At 44.1% G+C, this 19,982-nt stretch overlaps 1 protein-coding gene across 5 annotated transcripts in view; it reads right to left on the reverse strand.

Moving 5' to 3' along the window:
* The window catches only part of LOC120374432 (aryl hydrocarbon receptor-like), a 124,343-nt gene that overhangs the window by 20,839 nt on the left and 83,522 nt on the right, over positions 1-19,982 (reverse strand). For all 5 annotated transcript variants that reach the window (XM_039494113.1, XM_039494112.1, XM_039494115.1 and 2 more), the window contains exons 4-7: positions 14,641-14,730; positions 3,971-4,094; positions 3,398-3,531; positions 2,546-2,748 (exon numbers count right to left, since the gene is read on the reverse strand). In XM_039494113.1, the coding sequence (XP_039350047.1) occupies positions 2,546-2,748; positions 3,398-3,531; positions 3,971-4,094; positions 14,641-14,730 (551 nt within the window). The remainder of the gene's footprint in view (positions 1-2,545; positions 2,749-3,397; positions 3,532-3,970; positions 4,095-14,640; positions 14,731-19,982) is intronic.

Genomic DNA, 19,982 nt, shown 5'->3' on the forward strand with positions numbered 1-19,982 from the left:
TTATTGAGGTTGCAGGAACAAACCATCCCGATGTGTAGGAAGAAAAGTAAATATGGCAGGCGACCAGCTTGGCTTAACAGTGAAATCCTTGCTCGTCTTAAACACAAAAAAACAGCTTACAAGAAGTGGAAGATTGGACAAATAACCAGGGAGGAGTATAAAAGTATTGCTCAGGCATGCAGGAGTGAAATTAGGAAGGCCAAATAACACTTGGAGTTGCAGCTAGCTGCAGATATTAGGAGTAACAAGAAGGGTTTCTTCAGGTATGTTAGCAACAAGAAGAAAGTCAAGGAAAGTGTGGGCCCCTTGCTGAATGAGGGAGGGAACCTAGTGACAGAGGATGTGGAGAAAGCTAGTGTACTCAATGCTTTTTTTGCCTCTGTCTTTACAGACAAGGTCAGCTCCCAGACAGCTGCACTCTGCAGCACGGTAAGGGGAGGAGGTGACCAGCTGTCTGTGGAGAAAGTAGTAGTTCGGGACTATTTAGAAAAGCTGGACGAGCACAAATCCATGGGGCCGGATGCACTGCATCCGAGGGTGCTAAAGGAGTTGGCCGATGAGATTGCAGAGCCATTGGCCATTATCTTTGAAAAATCATGGCGATCGGGGGAGGTCCCTGATGACTGGTAAAAGGCTAATGTAGTGCCCATCTTTAAAAAAGGGAAGAAGGAAGATCCAGGGAACTACAGGCCAGTCAATCTCACCTCAGTCCCTGGAAAAATCATTGAGCAGGTCCTCAAGGAATCAATTTTGAACCACTTAAAGGAGGGAAAAGTGATCAGGAACAGTCAGCATGGATTCACCAAGGGCAAGTCATGCCTGACTAACCTAATTGCCTTCTATGAGGAGATAACCGGCTCTGTGGATGAGGGGAAAACAGTGGATGTGCTATTTCTGGACTTTAGCAAAGCTTTTGATACAGTCTCCCACAGTATTCTTGCCAGCAAGTTAAAGAAGTATGGGCTAGATGAATGGACGGTAAGATGGATAGAAAACTGGCTAGATGGTCGGGCTCAACGGGTAGTGATCAGTGGTTCCATGTCTAGTTGGCAGCCGGTATCAAGTGGAGTGCCCCAAGGGTCGGTGCTGGGGCCGGTTTTGTTCGATATCTTCATTAACGATCTGGAGGATGGTGTGGACTGCACCCTCAGCAAGTTTGCAGATGACACTAAACTGGGAGGAGTGGTTGATACGCTGGAGGGTAGGGATAGGATACAGAGGGACCTAGACAAATTAGAGGATTGGGCCAAAAGAAATATGATGAGGTTCAACAAGGACAAGTGCAGAGTGTTGCACTTAGGACGGAAGAATCCCATGCACTGCTACAGACTAGGGACCGAATGGCTGGGCAGCAGTTCTGCAGAAAAGGACCTAGGGGTTACGGTGGACGAAAAGCTGAATATGAGTCAGCAGTGTGCCCTTGTTGCCAAGAAGGCTAATGGCATTTTGAGTTGCATAAGTAGGGGCATTTCCAGCAGATCGAGGGATGTGATCATTCCCCTCTACTCAGCACTGGTGAGGCCTCATTTGGAGTACTGTGTCCAGTTTTGGACCCCACACTACAAGAAGGATGTGGATAAATTGGAGAGAGTCCAGCGGAGGGCAACAAAAATGATTAGGGGGCTGGAGCACATGACTTATGAGGCGAGGCTGAGGGAACTGGGATTGTTTAGCCTGCAGAAGAGAAGGATGAGGGGGGATTTGATAGCTGCTTTCAACTACCTGAAAGAGGGTTCCAAGGAGGATGGAACTAGACTGTTCTCAGTGGTAGAAGATGACAGAACAAGGAGTAATGGTCTCAACCTCCCCCTCTGCAACTTTAGGTTGGACATTAGGAAAAACTTTTTCACTAGTAGGGTGGTGAGGAACTGGAATGTGTTACCTAGGGAGGTGGTGGAATCTTAAATACCTTCCTTAGAGGTCTTTAAGGTCAGGCTTGACAAAGCCCTGGATGGGATGATTTAGTTGGGGGTTGGTCCTGCTTTGAGCAGGGGGCTGGACTAGATGACCTCCTGAGGTCCCTTCCAACCCTGAGATTCTATGATTCTATGCTGAACTTAAGAAGAGTTTTTCTGATAGTTTAAGTTATAGGCCCAGAACTGAAGAAAAGGGAAACCGAGGCAGGGATGCTGCAGAGTGACCGCAGGCCATGAGCAAGCTCTTAGGAGGCAGCTGGCCCATGGACAGGCACCTAACTTCTTTATGCTGCTGTGATAATCCCAGCCTATGCCGATAGCTGGAAATATGTTTTGAGACACAGTGAGTTTTAACTCGATGATGTCCCTCTGAATGTAATTATGTTTAATGTAGGTTATTTGTAATGCAATGGACAAAGTTTGCATAGGAGATTTTCTTTTCTCCATTCCCTTAATCTGGCATTTGGCCAGGGTTACAATCTAAAGTTTTCTCTGTTTCCACAACAGCAGTACTAGCATCTCTTGTTTCGCATTTCACATCTGTTATAGCATGTTGTCTGCTTATATCCCCAGCAAACTTAACGAGAGCTATGAGCATGTGGCATCTTGGCCCTCACTCTGTGCCATACCTTGAATCACAGGCCAGGGGGGTAAAATCCAGCTTGTGTTTTGTTTGGAAGATGAAGGTCTTAGTTCGAAGCTCCAGGATAGAAAGCGGTTGGAGTGGAGTTGCGATGGCAAACAGAGCCAGCTGGGGAGGCCTGAGGGTCCCATCTTCTGTTCTCTTTTGCTGCCCATGGAGAAATTTCAAACGGCCATGGAAATTCAAGGCCTTTGGGGAAGAAGGAAGAAGTGGGGATGACAAAGATATACACTAGTGACATGGATCATTCATATCAAAATCTCTCCATTCAACTCACACCACTGTAGTATTCGGGTATCACACAGACATTACTGAATATATCCCCCATGAGCTGGGAAAAATTATCCCTGTTTCACAGATAAGACACTGCCATTATCCCTATTGGGCACATGAGAAACAGAGGCACGATGAAATTTGCCCCAGGGCACATAGAGAGTTGAACATGGTTCTTTTGAGTTCTAGGGCAGGGTCTTGGCCACCAGGCCATCCTTCCTCTCTACTGTCTCATCTCAACATCCCAACTGTCCAGAGGAAGCTTGAGCCTGGCAAAGCTCTGTGGACTCCCCACAGTATGGCATGAATGGGGAAATATCCCAATACTCTCCATCCACTCCCATCATCTCTGGTCAGGTTTGCACCACCCCACAGCAGAAACTAGCACCTACTCGAGAAGCCAGGCTCAGAGTCTGTTCCCGAGGGTGTGACTGTCATGGGGCAAGTGCAGCAAGGGAGAAAGACCTAGATCCTCAAAGGCATTTAAGCACCTAGCTCCCATTGAGAGGTCGGTGCCTAAATCTCTCTGGGGATCCGAGCCCAAATGCCTTGCTGGCTGGATTACCAGGAATCCTGAGGAGTTGTCCAACAAGCAACGGAAGCGACAGATGAAGCTTCTTTCTAAGAAGGAGGACTTCTCAGGTGGCAGGTGCTGGGGGTCATCCATGGTGGTGCTGCTGCTGTCTACATGAGGCATGGCTGGGAAACCAAACCAAAACAAGAGAGAATGTATTCATCTTGTCTGAAACCACTTCAGAACATTCCTGTTATGCTGAGTCCTTAATGTCCACCAGGCACTGGCTCCTCCATTCCTTGACCTTTCTGACTGGTCTGGCTCTCTATTGCCCATCAAAACAGATTTGATGCTCTCACTAAGAATAAGTTTTCTTCAGAACAGCATCCTGCTCAAAGCAGCCACAAATTGCATTGCCAGCTCCCCTCCCCCCGCCACACCGCCTTTGGAGAGGGTTCCCAATGGGATTGCAGGTCCCATTGTGCCTTACAACCCTTTGTTTGCTTTAGCACTTCAGGCTCGTCAGTCTCCATGGGGCTTTTCCTGTAGAGCTCACTGAGGCAGCAGTAGTCACGGCTCTCACTGCACAAACAGTCTTGTGTTCCCTCAGCCCTGGTCACTCACCGTCTGTGCCTTGATCCGGTTCCTTGTATGGAGGCAGGTTTAGGGACCAACGCAGCTGGCACTGGAACATGGCTCGATCGTCCGTGTGGATCAGCTCAAACACACTCTGGTAGATGATGTCTGACTGAAAAGAAATCAAAGGGAATACGCCATTGAACGCCCACTCAGCTGGGAGACACATGGAGCAAGAACCGAAAGGCACAACTAATTCATCGCAGCAGCACTGCTCTGCAGCCCATATCCCCTGTCTGTGGTTCAACACCTGTGCATGGTCTGGCTCCCTCAGCACTGCCAGACTGACGACGTGTAGCGGGCCGACCCTTTGACAACTGCCACGGCGACAAGTGCACAGCAAAGCGGTTAAATCAGCCGCATATTCGAGTCATTCAGACTAGCTGGAGAATGGAGGCTCTGAAAGTGGGGCTATAATCTTATGACTTGTATTACTGTGGCATTCAAAGCCAGAGGCCATCTGGCTGGGAAGCATTCCCACCAGAAAGGCGAAAACAGCTTCCTGGACCTCATACAAAGGACACGTGAACTGAATCAATCCGTCAGGCTATGCAAAATATAAAACGACTTTCAAACCAGTGTGCCTGAGGATTTCCTCCCACGCCTCCTGGAAATCAAACAGACTCTTTCATTTAATGTACCTCTCCCCTTCTCCCGCTGCTTAGGCCATGGTGGAGGGCATTCATGAAGTTCAGTTTGGGTGACTTTTAAGGTTACTTTTTAATTCAGCATCAAAGAATTAACAGTTGCAGCTGAAAGCCAACTGTTAGCAACAGAAAAATAGAAATAAACATTACAAACACTACCTGATTTCCCTGATGGCACCATGTTCAATGTTTGGTCCATAGTCTCTTCCCAGGCCACCTGCTGTGCAAGACCTGTGCACAGCAATCTTTAAAACTACCTATAAGCCTAGGCCACCAAATGCCTTTTCAGGTTGCGCCTCTCCCGGGGTCAGGAGTGTTAAAATCCAGGATTCTGTTCCAAACTCTTTGCTACGTGAAGCGTTCCATCTGTACGGACTAATGGAGCAGCACGCCCCAACTGGTTTGGATTTGTTCCCTCCATCAAAAAGCAAGACAGACAAGTTTAAAAATTTGTAAATGACCCGTACCCTGGTTGTACGGTGAGGGGCTGTGCTGAACGTTCACAGACGAATGAGAAAGTACAAGAGGGAACAATTTGAAATTGCTGGGGGTGGAGTTCAAAACTCTCGTAAGGCCCGTCCTGGACCATCCGTTCCACAACGCTGCTCCCATTTGACAGATGTAGGGCCTTCCTCAACTTCTGGCTACACAATTGATCTTCTTGTGTGTCTCCTTGGGTTGAGGCTAGAGGGGACAAAAATGATCTCCGATGCCCTTCCCCTTTTAGGGGATAACTGGCTGGCCTGTACCTCCTAACCCCTCGGTCTTCAGGGGCTGGCAAAGAGACGCTTGTCCCTTCCCACCCACCAATCCATGGGAAGGCTCTTTGGGCAAAGAGGGCACCAGCTGGAGTACAGGGAATGCCCCGCTCTTGCTATTAACAACCCTGCACTGAGCCTCACCGTGGCCTGAGGTCTTTTCAAGTTGCCCTGTGTGGGACTAGAAAAGGGACACAGCTAGAGAAACTCAACTCTGGTTCAGCAAACGTAACTCAAAGAGATGGCAGAATCCCCATGCTGCAGGAAGACATAGCTCCACCGCCCTGGGAATACGGGAAGTGCTTTGGAGCTGGTGCCAGATACAAAGAGGCTGTAACTCTGCAGCGTGCGGCATGGCTCCGCATTACCGAGTAACAGCAGTGACTTCCCTGCAGCAGGTTCTGTAGCTGCCTGTCACTGCCAGGATGGGCTCCTGTTCTCAGCCCAGCCACTTCACACTGCAGCTGTATCTTGTACGCTGCAGCCAGACAGGAGACTAAAACGAACGATGCTCTCGTATTTTTAAAAAAGGGCACTGCCAAGTCCTTGACAGAAAGTTGTGCAACGTTTTTTTTATTCTTGGTGATTAACAGCAGCCCACTGGACGCTTTGATTAAAATATAATCCTTTTCTTAATACATGTGCTATTGCCAGGAGGTAAGGTTTGATTTTCCCTGGCAAGGCCTTCTTCAAAATGTTTGCTCTTTGGGATAAACTCTGCACTGTCGTGATCGCTTCACAACATTTTGATGCTGTCACATTCCACTATGGGCCATTTTAGACCTGGTGTTAACAGCATCTTACGCTAGATCTGAATTTGTCCCCAACAATAAGAGAATATCCCATAAGATATGGGCTTGCTGCAGACATTTCTGGGAGTTACCCAGGAGGTCAGACTAGGTCAGGAGTTCTCAAACTGGGGGTCGGGACTCTTCAAGGGGTCGCGAGGTTATTACATGGGGGGTCGTGAGCCGTCAACCTCCATCCCAAACCCCGCTTTGTATCCAGCATTTACAATGGTGTTAAATATATAAAAAAGTGTTTTTAATTTATGAGGAGGGGTCGCATTCAAAGGCTTGCTATGTGAAAGGGGTCACCAGGAAAAAAGTTTGAGAGCCACTGGACTAGATGATCATTCTGGCCTTAAAACTATGCTGACCATCACATCTTAGCTACTTATATAGTCGCATTACTGTAGTACCTGAGCATGTCACAGTATTTACCAGGCTCCCTCCTGGTTGTATAGGAACTCTAAACTATTTTAGAGTTCCTATACATTAAAATCATTTAAACTTGCTACTATGTCTTTAGCATTCAAAGCATGATACTGTGCCAAACTTCGAAACAAACAGAATGGGAAGAACCTGGATTTAACGTAAACAGAAGCTAATCATGCTAAATATTAGCAACAAGAGATGGGGCAGAGAATAAAGTAGAAGTGTGCCATTCTTCAACCCCTGAAGTGCTACATACTGATATCGGATAGCTATTTTTGACATAAATGCAAATCAAGGAAGGAAATGCTTTGGAGAATAAAATGAAGTGAGTTAGGTTGTTAATACACTGCAACTAATGCTAAGAATAGTCAATAAAATTACAGTTGATTGTTTGGTTCTGTGGAGGGGACTGTGTTCAGAGCTGGCAACATTTTTTGCAATCACTTTTTCCAGAGAAAAATGCAGATATGGCAACATGGAAACATTCTGTGAATTCATGTTGATTTCAACAAATTAATTACTGAAAAAAATGGAATGTTTTGTTTCAACATTTTCTAAACAAAAGGTTTCAACTTTTTGGTTCAAAAGTTCCTTTAATTTTCATTAAAAAAAACCACAATAAAAATGTTGTAAATGGTTGGAATCCAAACAAAACATTTTTATTTTGTCGAATGAAATGTTTCATTTTCACCCAAAACAATATTTTTTTAACTGATTTCCTGAAAATTTTTGAAAAATGTTGACCCAAAACAATTGTTTTTTGTCATTGTATGTGTGTGGGTAAGAGAGAGAGAGAGAGAATCACTAACAAACACAAACAAACAAACAAACATTTGTCTACCTCTGTTTATGTTGGGAAATGTAATAGGCACTAAGATGGGAACTAACATTTCAGCTCTGGGCATTTCACAAACTACAGAAAAAAAGAAAAAATCCTACTGAGATTGTTGCCTTTTTCCAGATGAGATGAAGCAGAAGGCTTGTTTCAGAAACCAACATGGGGAAAAAATATGTTACCTTTGGATAATGCTTTTATAACCACACTGTGGCAGGAAACAAAATCTATCTTTCACAAGAAGGAATTGTGTAAAGAGAAGATACATGTATACTCCATACAATTTCTAACTTTAAGGCTTCCTTGTACACCCTTATTTCTGTCCCTTTGTCCATATGTGTTACAACACCGTCTTTAATGACATAAGCATGTTGTTTTTCTCTAATAATGCCCTGAGGGAAATCCTGGCCCCATTGAAGTCAATGGGAGTTTTGCTATGGACTTCAATGAGCCAGGATTTCACTCTGTAAGTATGAAGGTAACACAGCTGCATTTGGATTTGAAATGCTGCCTCTCTTAACTGCAATTCTGGAGATGGCTGAGTTCACCATGAAGCCTATTAGGTGGGCTACCAACACACCAGCAAATGTTCATTACTCTGCTTTACTTAACAGACCTGCTTTGTTGGTACCCTATATCTAGCCTACAATTATAGAATATCAGGACTGGAAGGGAACTCAAGAGATCATCTATACCAACCCCCTGCTCAAGGCAAGGCAAATCCCCAGACATTTTTTTGTTTATTTGTTTGTTTTTTAACCTCAGTTCCCTAAATGGGCCCCTCAAGGATGGAACTCACAACCCTGGGTTTAGGAGGCCAATGCTCAAAGCACTGAGCTATCCCTCCCCCCTAGGTCATTTCCACCAGGGCAAAGCATGCACACGCACTTTGCAGAGGAAAATTATGAATCTGGCACAATGTGCAGCAAGGGAAGTGCAGTTTAATGCTATAATTACATACTTGGAAACTCTATAGCAGTGATACTCAGACCGCAGGGGTTCTGGAGCCAAATTAGCGATCATGACCCAAAAGAGCCACAGTAGTGTGAACTCGTTTTATTTACTATAGTACAGGGGTTGGCAACCTCTGGCACGCGGCTCGCCAGGGCTGGGCCAGTTTGTTTATCTGCCGCGTCAGCAGGTTCGGCTGACCGCAGCTCCCACTTGCCATCCCAGGCCAATGCGGGTGGTGGGAAGCACATCCCTTGGCCCACAGCACTTCCCGCTGCTCCCATTGGCCTGGAACGGCAAACTGCGGCCAGTGGGAGCCGCGATCCGCCGAATCTGCCAAAGCGGCAGGTAAACAAACTGGCCCGGACCACCAGGGTGCTTACCCTGGGAAGCCGCGTGCCAGAGGTTGCCGACCATGAGGTTGTCGACCATGAGATGGTCGAGTTCAGGATCCTGACACAAGGAAGAAAGGAGAGCAGCAGAACACGGACCCTGTACTTCAGAAAAGCAGACTTTGACTCCCTCAGGGAACTGATGGGCAGGATCCCCTGGGAAAATAACATGAAGGGAAAAGGAGTCCAGGAGAGCTGGCTGTATTTTAAAGAATCCTTATTGAGGTTGCAGGAAAAAAAATCCCAATGTGTAGAAAGAATAGTAAATAGAGGAGGCGACCAGCTTGGCTTAACAGTGAAATCCTAATCCTTGCTGATCTTAATCGCAAAAAAGAAGCTTACAAGAAGTGGAAGATTGGACAAATGACCGGAGAGGAGTATAAAAATATTGCTCAGGCATGCAGGAGTGAAATCAGGAAGGCCAAATCACACTTGGAGTTGCAGCTAGCTGCAGATGTTAGGAGTAACAAGAAGGGTTTCTTCAGGTATGTTAGCAACAAGAAGAAAGTCAAGAAAAGTGTGGGCCCCTTACTGAATGAGGGAGGCAACCTAGTGAGCGAGGATATGGAAAAAGCTAGTGTACTCAATGCTTTTTTTGCCTCTGTCTTCACAAACAAGATCAGCTCCCAGACTGCTGCACTGGGCAGCACAGCATGGGGAGAAGGTGACCAGCCCTCTGTGGAGAAAGAAGTGGTTCGGGACTATTTAGAAAAACTGAATGAGCACAAGTCCATGGGACCAGATGCGCTGCATCCGAGGGTGCTAAATGAGTTGGCGGATGTGATTGCAGAGCCATTGGCCATTATCTTTGAAAAATCATGGTGATCGGGGGAGGTCCCAGATGACTAAAAAAAGGCTAATGTAGTGCCCATCTTTAAAAAAAGGGAAGAAGGAGGATTCGGGGAACTACAGGCCAGTCAGCCTCACCTCAGTCCCTGGAAAAATCATGGATCAGGTCCTCAAGAATCAATTCTGAAGCACTTAGAGGAGAGGAAAGTGATCAGGAACAGTCAGCATGGATTCACCAAGGGCAAGTCATGCCTGACTAACCTAATTGCCTTCTATGAGGAGATAACTGGCTCTGTGGATGAGGGGAAAGCAGCGGATGTGTTATTCCTTAACTTTAGCAAAGCTTTTGATATGGTCTCCCACAGTATTCTTGCCAGCAAGTTAAAGATGTATGGGCTGGATGAATGGACTATAAGGTGGATAGAAAGCTGGCTAGATCGTCGGGCTCAACGGATAGTGATCAACAGTGCCATGTCTAGTTAGCAGCCGGTTTCAAGCGGAGTGCCCCAAGGGTCGGTCCTGGGGCCGGTTTTGTTCAATATCTTCATTAATGATCTGGAGGATGGCGTGGACTGCACACTCAGCAAGTTTGCAGATGACACTAAACTGGGACGAGAGGTAGATACACTGGAGGGTAGGGATAAGATACAGAGGGACCTAGACAAATTAGAGGATTGGGCCAAAAGAAATATGATGAGGTTCAACAAGGACAAGTGCAGAGTTCTGCACTTAGGACGGAAGAATCCCATTCCCTGTTACAGACTAGGGACCGAATGGCTAGGAAGCAGTCCTGCAGAAAAGGACCTAGGGGTTACAGTGGATGAGAAGCTGGATATGAGTCGACAGTGTGCCCTTGTTGCCAAGAAGGCTAAGGGCATTTTGGGCTGTATAAGTAGGGACATTGCCAGCAGATCGAGGGACGTGATCATTCCCCTCTATTCGACATTGGTGAGGCCTCATCTGGAGTACTGTGTCCAGTTTTGGGCCCCACACTACAAGAAAGATGTGGAAAAATTGGAAAGAGTCCAGCGGAGGGCAACAAAAATGATTAGGGGGCTGGAGCACATGACTTATGAGGAGAGGCTGAGGGAACTGGGATTGTTTAGTCTGCAGAAGAGAAGAATGAGGGGGGATTTGATAGCTGCTTTCAACTACCTGAAAGGGGATTCCAAAGAGGATGGATCTAGACTGTTCTCAGTGGTAGAAGATGACAGAACAAGGAGTAATGGTCTCAAGTTGCATAGGGGGAGGTTTAGGCTAGATATTAGGAAAAACTTTTTCACTAGGAGGGTGGTGAAGCACTGGAATGGGTTCCCTAGGGAGGTAGTGGAATCTCCTTCCTTAGAGGTTTTTAAGGTCAGGCTTGACAATGCCCTGGCTGGGATGATTTAGTTGGGAATTGGTCCTGTTTTGAGCAGGGGTTTGGACTAGATCCCTTCTGAGGTCCCTTCCAACCCTGATATTCTATGATGACCCCTGCTACAGTACTATATATTTCTATGTAAACAGTATGAGAGGGAAATATTTTGTGTGTGTGTATACACACAAACTAGGGTGACTAGATGTCCCGATTTTATAGGGACAGTCCCGATTTTTGGGTCTTTTTCTTATATAGTCTCCTATTACGCCCCACCCCCATCCTGATTTTTCACACTTGGTGTCTGGTCACCCTAATACATACATACATACATACACACACACACACAAATATATACATACGCACACATATTTATATACATATACATATTTATTTTAGGGCTGCCAAGAGATTAAAAAAATTAATCGTGATTAAGCACACTGTTAATAATAGAATATCATTTATTTAAATATTTTTGGATGTTTTTCTACATTTTCAAATATGTTGATTTCTATTACAACACAGAATACAAAGTGTACAGTGCTCACTTTATATTTATTATTGATTACAAGTATTTGCACTGTAAAAAACCCAAAAGAAATAGTATATTTCAATTCACCTCATACGAGTACTGTAGTGCAATCTCTTTATCATGAAAGTTGAACTTACAAATGTAGAATTATGTACAAAAAACCCTGCATTCAGAAGTAAAACAATGTAAAATTTTAGAGCCTGTAAGTCCACTCAGTCCTACTTCTTGTTCAGCCAATCACTCAGAGAATTTTGTTTACATTTGCAGGAGATAATGCTGCCAGCTTCTTGTTTACAATGTCACTTGAAAGTGAGAACAGGTGTTCTCATGGCACTGTTATAGCTGGCGTCGCAAGATATTTAAGTGCCAGATGCGCTAAAGATTCATATGTCCCCTAATGCTTCAACCACCATTCCAGGGGACATGCGTTCATGCTGATGACTTGTTCTGCTCGGAAACAATCCAAACCAATGTGGACCAACACGTTCATTTTCATTATCTGAGTCGGACACCACCAGCAGATGGTTGATTTTCCTTTTTGGTAGTTCAGGTTCTGTAGTTTCTGCATCAGAGTGTTGCTCTTCTAAGACTTCTGAAAGCAAGCTCCACACCTCGTCCCTCTCAGATTTTGGAAGGCACTTCAGATTCTTAAACCTTGGGTTATGTGCTGTAGTTATTTTTAGAAATCTCACATTGGTATCTTCTTTGCATTTTGTGAAATCTGCAGTGAAAGTGTTCTTAAAATGAACATGTGCTGGGTCATCATCTGAGACTGCTATAACATGAACTATATGGCAGAATGTGGGTAAAACAGAGCAGAAGACATATAATTATCCCCCCCCACCCGAGGAATTCAGTCACAAATTTAATTAACACATTATTTTTTTTAAACAAGGTTCATCAGAATGGAAGCACGTCCTCTGGAATGGTGGCCGAAGCATGAAGGAGCATATGAATGTTTAGCATATCTAGCACATAAATACCTTGTAATATCGGCTACAAAATTGCCATGCAAATACCTGTTCTCAATTTCTGGCGACATTGTAAATAAGAAGAGGGCAGCATTATCTCCTGTAAATGTAAACAAACTTGTTTGTCTGAGCGATTGGCTGAACAAGAAGTAGGACTGAGTGGACTTGTAGGTGCTGAAGTTTTACTTTGTTTTGTGTTTGAGCGCAGTTATGTAACAAAAAAAATCTACATTTATAAGTTGCACTTTCACGATAAAGAGATTGCACTACTTTACTTGTATGAGGTGAATTGAAAAATACTATTTCTTTTGTTTGTCATTTTTACAGTGCAAATATTTGTAATAAAAATAATATACACTTTCATTTCAATTACAACACAAAATACAATATATATGAAAATGTAGAAAAACATCCAAAATATTTAATAAATTTCAATTGGTATTCTATTGTTTAACAGTGCGATTAAAACTGCAATTAATCATGATTAATTTTTGTAATTGTGATTAATTTTTGTGAGTTAATCATGTGAGTTAACTGCAATTAATCAACAGCCCTAAAATGTGTGTGTGTGTGTGTGTGTGTGTGTGTGTGTGTATAATTATTCTCACAACAGAATGACTGACCAAGTATTATTATTTCAGCAAATGTAGTTGGTTAATAACATCCTGACTGGTTATTAATTGAACCACACCGTGTTTTAATATTATGTGCTGCAAAGAGCTGCAGGAGATGCATTAAAGAGCCACTTGCAGCTACCAAACCTCAGTCTGAGTATCACTGCTCTATAGTTACATCTGCATCAAACTATACACACATCGGGGGCCAGAGTGAAGGCTGTAGGTAGAGTTATTGTTAAAATTATTGCAGAGGGGCATGGTTCTGCTGAGCACCCTTTACTCAGTAAGTTAACTGGGGGTGCAGAAGGTTCTCAGCTCCTTACAGAATTGGGCCCTATTCTTTTTTTGTATCACTACTTTATTAAAGGTGCAGTAGTTTCAGAAAATGCTTCCCAGGCTCCTTTCAATCATTCTGATTCAGGACACCTGAGGCTGTCAAATCTCACAATCCAGGTGACTTTGTAAGGGAAATCTTCTCAGGCTGTTTGTTTTGCAACCCAGCTAGTCTCTCTAGTACCACAAAAAATCAACTATATTTCTACCTCGAGTGATCTGGCTTCAAATCCCAGCTTCAGTCACAATGAAAATGAGTGTGGTAACCTCCTGCTTCTCCTACTGACTTTACTCATCAGAAGCCCAGGACTAATGCTGCTTAAGACTAAGGGTACGTCTACACTAGAAATGTAAGTCAACCTATATTAGGTCATCTTACAGCCACTGCAGTAATTACTGCGGTGGTGCACGTCCACACCAGGGGTTCTTCTACTGACCTAAGAAGGGCAGTGTGGGGAGCTGAGAACCCAGTCTGCCCCCTCTCCTTTCCCCTTTGGGTTTGGGTCCAAAGCCACCAAGGCATCTCCCTTCCCTATTCCCTGCCAAGAGCCGGGGGAAACTGCCTGGGGGCTTCTCGCCCCAGGGAGCGAGGTCCAGCTGCCCCAGCTTCTCCTCCTCCTCCGGGAGCCAGGCAGCCTTGTCAACTTCATGGCTCACCAAGAGGAGGGAGGAAGGCTGTAGTGTAGACACTGACATAATTAGGTTGGCATAAGCTGCCTTAGGTCGACCTAACTGTGTGGTGTAGACCAGCCCTGATATACATTGACAGAGGTGGGGATGGGAGAGTGGGCAGCAGAAGTGTGTGAACAGAGGTCAGTATAGAGGAGCACTGGCAGAATTGCTCTTGGGAACCTTGCACGGAAAATGCTTGTACTCTGTCTTATGCAACCCAGTGCAATTGGTACCCTGTCTTTTGTGAGCACTGAATTAAACTCACATATTTAACAAACACACATCCCTCCACCATATGTTATAACATATGCTAATAAGCTTGATTTAAGTCCTAGACAGAAAGGTACAGGTATGAGCTGTCTGCCAATATAGTGCATGCACACAGCTGTCTGCATGTGCTAACATTATATTAAGGACAGTGGCTGTTTGTTTTCATTATCCCAGGATAATGCAATTGATTTCATAACATAGAGGTTTATGATCTTCCAAGAGAAGAACCAGCATCTCAGCTAGTAATGGACATTAGCAACTGATCACGTTTAAACCACACCACCCTTTTCTTAAATCAGGAAAAAAATGCTACTCACTTGATGAAATCCCAGGTAGTCCTGAACTGTAGGTGAGACGTAGAAAACAAAACCCTCTGCTGTGACTGCAATGACAAATCCATCGAGTGCCTGAAAGAAAGAAGAGATCCAGTCCTAGAGAGAGTGTCAACAATCTTTTCTGTGCACGTGCATAGGTTCATGACATGGGGGAAAACACCACTGGACTAGGTGTGAACTTGTTACCTGGGATCCTAGAAATCCCTTTGCCGCAGAAAAACAGGAATTTGCATTTTTACAGAAAATCGTTAGTTTTTACATTTTATGAAAAAATAAAAACATATACAGTAGAACCCGGATTATCCGAGCCTCCATTATCCATCTCTCTGTATTAACTGAACCACCAGCCACCCGGGGCTGATAGCCATGGGGCAAAACAGATTGAGGTGCATGATGGGGGATTGTAAAGAAAGGTGGGTCTTTGGGCTCTGATTCAGCAAAGCACTAACTTAGGTGTTGTTGACTTCAATGAGTTTTAAGCACAGGCTAAAGTGCTCTGCTGAATCAATGCCTATTTTAGAGATTGTTCACTGCAATTCAGTTGCCAATTTACTTGGCAAATGCCCCTTTTTTGGATCATTCCTGAACTGAAGATTTACCACTGTCAGAGACCATGATGGGAGGCGGTCAGGCCTAGAGCTTGGAGCCAGGGGTCAAAGCCAGAATCAGGAGGCTAGAGCGAGGCCGGAGCAGGGCTAGGAACAGCGCTAGAGCAAGGCTTGCAAAGGCAGCTGCCACTGTGAAGAGAGTTCCAAGCAGCTGTGAGTGCTGCTGCCTGCTGCCAGACTCTGCTGAGAGCCTATCCTGTCACCCTTGGCTGGCCTGGGCCTAGCACAGTGGAGCCTGGCATGTGGTGTCAGTGCATGCATCTCAAGCATGATCAGGTCTCATCATCACTAGTTCTCTCCAGTGCTCTGAGTACTCCATTCATCATTTGGGTAGCTGGTCAGATAGGTTGCTGTTAGGTTACTACTTCTGCACACTCTGCACACCTCCCCCCCCCACCAATCACACCCACACCACCCCACAACTGCCACCATCAACAATACCAAAAATACTTGTGTGCTCGTGTGCATGTGTGAGATGTGGTGTCTGCCTGTGCTACAGGGTCTCTGTCTCTCTCAGCTCTGCAGCAGCCTGAGCAAGCCAGCTCCAGCAATAGCTCATATAGCCAAGCTCAGCCTAAGCTCTGCCCTGCTGCTATTCATCCCTGCCCCAATCCATGCTGTATCCATGATGATGGCGCATATATAATAAATAAATATAAGCACTGGCCACTAACACTTAACATAAGGACTGGGGACAGGGAGGGGGGGGTGGGGGGTGTGGGGAGGGGGAAGAAGAAATAACTGACCTAATAGGAGCCCCTATTGCCCCCTTGCCTCTGCCTGTGCCCCTCTGGGATCGATGCCGATCCTACCCTGATCTGTGGGATGTTGTTTGTTGTCTTCTCTCTCTTATTAAATTTTTTGTTTCTCTTTTTGATAACTTCAAGAAGGCAATAGCATGCTTCCCATCTGCATCTCACACACACCCACACCACATGTTTCACCCATTTCACAGCTCATTGGTGCTAATATCCAGCCAAATCTAAATAATGTCTAAAATCTCACTCACTCACCTGAGACTCTACTGAGAATCACACTGGCATTGCACCTGCACTCAGAGTGCACTTTACCCACCCTCAAAAATGCTAGATAAAAGGACCTAATCTGTATCAATCTAATACTCATCTGTCATGTGTATTGTATTCATGTCACATTTCACTCTTATATATTAAAATCATAAAAATAAAAAAAATAAAAAAAAAAAAAAAAACAAAAAATATAGCTCTAAATTAGATGAAAAATCCCAAAAAAAAATAAATGGCCCAAAAATAAAAAAATTGTGGTTATGGTAAAATAATATTCATGCATCAAAATCAAAATAGGAGAAAAAGAGAGAGATATTTGATATATACAATGCATATATACAATGCTCAGATATATGAAAACCCCCACCCCCCCAAAACCATTTGCATTTCTTTTTTTTTTAAACTAAAAATATATTACTATAATAAATCTGCTGAATGAGCAGTTGTGAATTGTTTTGCAGTTTTAAATTCCAAGAAAGAAAGGAAAAAAAATGGTGAATAATGAAATCAATGCCAAATCTCTCATGACTCAACACCACCATTGACATTTGAAGAACCATTGAGTGTCAGTGAATGATCTAATGTGAATGTGATATTACCGTGTCCTGTACGAGCACTGAGCTACTGAGCAAACATCCACAAAAAGTGATATAAAAAAATTTGATCATTGTATTTTTGTCATTTGCAATTCCTGCATGCACATGACCTGCATGATAATAATGTAAAACTAAAATACTTCCTAACTACTAAAAATATCAAGTCACCAGCACCCTGCATTCTTCTCAAATCTGGTAAAGTCCCAGTCCCCCACACCAGTTGTGTGTGTTTGTGGTGCTCTTGTAGGACTTGCTTGCTTTCTACTTACCCAATATATTTTTACAGGCCTGCACAGGCCACCTGCAACTTGAGTAGTGAGAAATCTTTCACCCTTGGTTTGTAACCTCCAACAGGAGCAGCATGTAGAATACTCTATGCCCAGGAAAAGAATGCAGGATTCCTGGTTGGTCTAAAGAAAATAGCTTCCTTATTTGTATGGAAAGAAAAGAAGAAAAAAAAAAAATAATAACCCTAAGAAAAATTGTTTGTAAATGTAATTTGTAAATTGTTTTTTTTTTTTGTTAAAAAATAAAATGATACAAGGAAAAAAAAAAAAAAACGGTAAACAATGTGCGTTTAGCTTCTTGATGTTATTATTAAACGTTTGCACTTGCAAGGGTGCCAAGAAAAATCAGACCCCTTCAGTCAACTGGATTCAATATTGGCTTCAACTGAACAACTCATGGTACTGACTGTTTGGAGTGCTGTCTTCAGTCCGTCCTGCTATGTTTGTTTGTGCACTCTCCACAGTGATTCAACAGTCAGATTTTCCAGGTTACAGAAACTTTTTATGGGAGCTAGTTTTTCTTAAACCATTTGATGTGTGTTCCAAAAGGACTTTTGCTCTCAGAGTTGCTATATTAAAAGGTCGATACTATGTGAGTTTGATCCTATGCCTATTGAAGTGAACTGTAAAGCTCCCATTGATTAGAATGCTGCAGGACCAGCTCTTTCTCCCTACACCACAGTCTTTTTTAATGTAGATGCACTAATCCATATCTTGTTGGCTCCTGTTACAAGTTAAGATCTTGTGTGATGAGATGTGATCTTTCAGTCTGGATATACTGAACAAGGCCCTCAGTGGAATACAGATAGGGACTGTATATCTCAAGAACCTCCAGTTACAGGTAAGCAACCTCCCCTTCTGTGGCCTGCAGTGTGCAGGAAGTCAGACTAGATGATCATGATGATTCCTTCTGACCTTAAAATCTCTCTCTCTCACCAGTGATAGCAGCGGCATCATTTGCTATAGGGTAAGGGAGGACAGTTGGCATCCCCACACTTTTCATAGGTCTATATGATAAAAACATAAGAACATAAGAAGAAAGGCAGGCATGGGGTCAGACCCAGGATCCCTAGCAGCCCAGTCTCTCTCTGAGCAGTGGCCTGGTGGAGGTGCCTGGAGGAGTGAATGTAACAACAGAATGATCATCTCTCTCTCCTCCCATCCCATCCATCTCTCTCACAGAGGCTAGGGGCTAGGATGGACCACATATCATTCCTGGACTTAGCTTATGGGACTTAGCCACCATGAATTTCCAAGTCCTTTATAGTTTTTAAACATTACCCTAGTCCTCACCTCCTCTTCACCTCCTTGGAGAGTAACAAGTTGACTGTGAAAGTGAGAGAAAGACTTTTTTTTTTTTTTTTTTTATTAATTGCATTATTAATTTCATTTTTGACCCCTAGTTTATGTATAAAGTAAATATAATTTTCCTTATCTACTTTCACAACATCACATCACATTTTTTATATATATTATATATGTCCCCCCTGTCCTCTCTTCTCTTTTTCTGAAGAGTCTAGCCCTCTTTCCTCATATGGACCCTCTCTAAACCCTAATCATTTTTTTTTTTCTTTTTTTCTTCCCCTTTTTTTCTAGTGCTAGAATATCTTTTTTGAGGTGAGGAGACCACATCTGTACACAGTATTCGAGATGTGGGCGTACCATGGCTTTATATAAGGGCAATAATATATTCTCAGTCTTATTCTCTCAGTCTTATCCATTATGTCTTCCACTTTTTGTCTCCCTATCCCCCCGCCCAGTGCCCCAGCTTTCCAGGATATAATGTTAAGCAGAATGTTCTACATGCTGACACAACTTCTACTGCCCCCAGGAATTTTTCTGAAATGAGGCCCCTGATGATAATCAGCTGTTTATTAATAATTATTCGTATTATTATTGCCCCAAGATGATCCTTGCCCCAACGAGCTTACAATCTAAGTAAATTCAGACTGTAATGCATACTGTGTAATAACATTTAAATTACTGCCATAGCTAAGGTATGATGTTAGAAAGCTTATTTCATGATCAGGGCAAACAATGATGGCTAATGGTTTTCAGACTGATAACACTGAACGAGTTAGCATAAGCAGGGAATACTTTCCTGGGGTTCATATGCAGTGCAGCAAGTGGCTTTTCAAAGTACTTACTAGAAGAACTGGATTCCAAATGCCCCCAGGCAGGCGTAGAAACTGGTCACAGAAAGTGAAATAGAAAGTCAAAGCACAGATTTAAGAAATGAAAGATCACAGGAAAGCCAGGGAAATTAACAGAGGGGCAAGAACTAAGAAAATCATCCCACGGGTTAGGTTTGAATATGAAAGCAGAAAGCACTGCAGGAGCAAGACTGAAGGTACTGAGCAACTTAGATTTTAAATTCCTCCAGCATCAGCACTCACAGCCTCACACTGCCTGGCTCAGCTCTGGGACTCCTTCCCCTGCTGTGCATGCTGATGCCGGAGCAACTCAGCTAAGGGGTGCTGGAACGGGTAGGGGGCCAAGGGGTCATGGCCCCATCGCTTTTTCCTGTTTTAAGGATGAGCAACAAGTGGAGGACAGGGGATGGAGAAGAGTGAGAGGCTGGCCTTGGGGGAAGAGGCGGAGTGGGAGCGGGGCCTTGGGGTGGAGGGCAAATGGGACCATGATCCAGCTTCTAAGAAGCTTCCAGTGGTGGCACTCCAAAGGCGGCAGGCTGGCATGCCTCCAAAGGGTGGTGACCTACGCTGCAACCTGCATTTCTTGCCCCCTACATGGCTAGCCTTTTTTGCGGGGGCTTAGCTTCCCCAAGCCTCTCATATGCGCCGCCCACGT

Source organism: Mauremys reevesii, linkage group 11, assembly GCF_016161935.1.
Source record: "Mauremys reevesii isolate NIE-2019 linkage group 11, ASM1616193v1, whole genome shotgun sequence".
NCBI lineage: Eukaryota > Metazoa > Chordata > Testudines > Geoemydidae > Mauremys > Mauremys reevesii.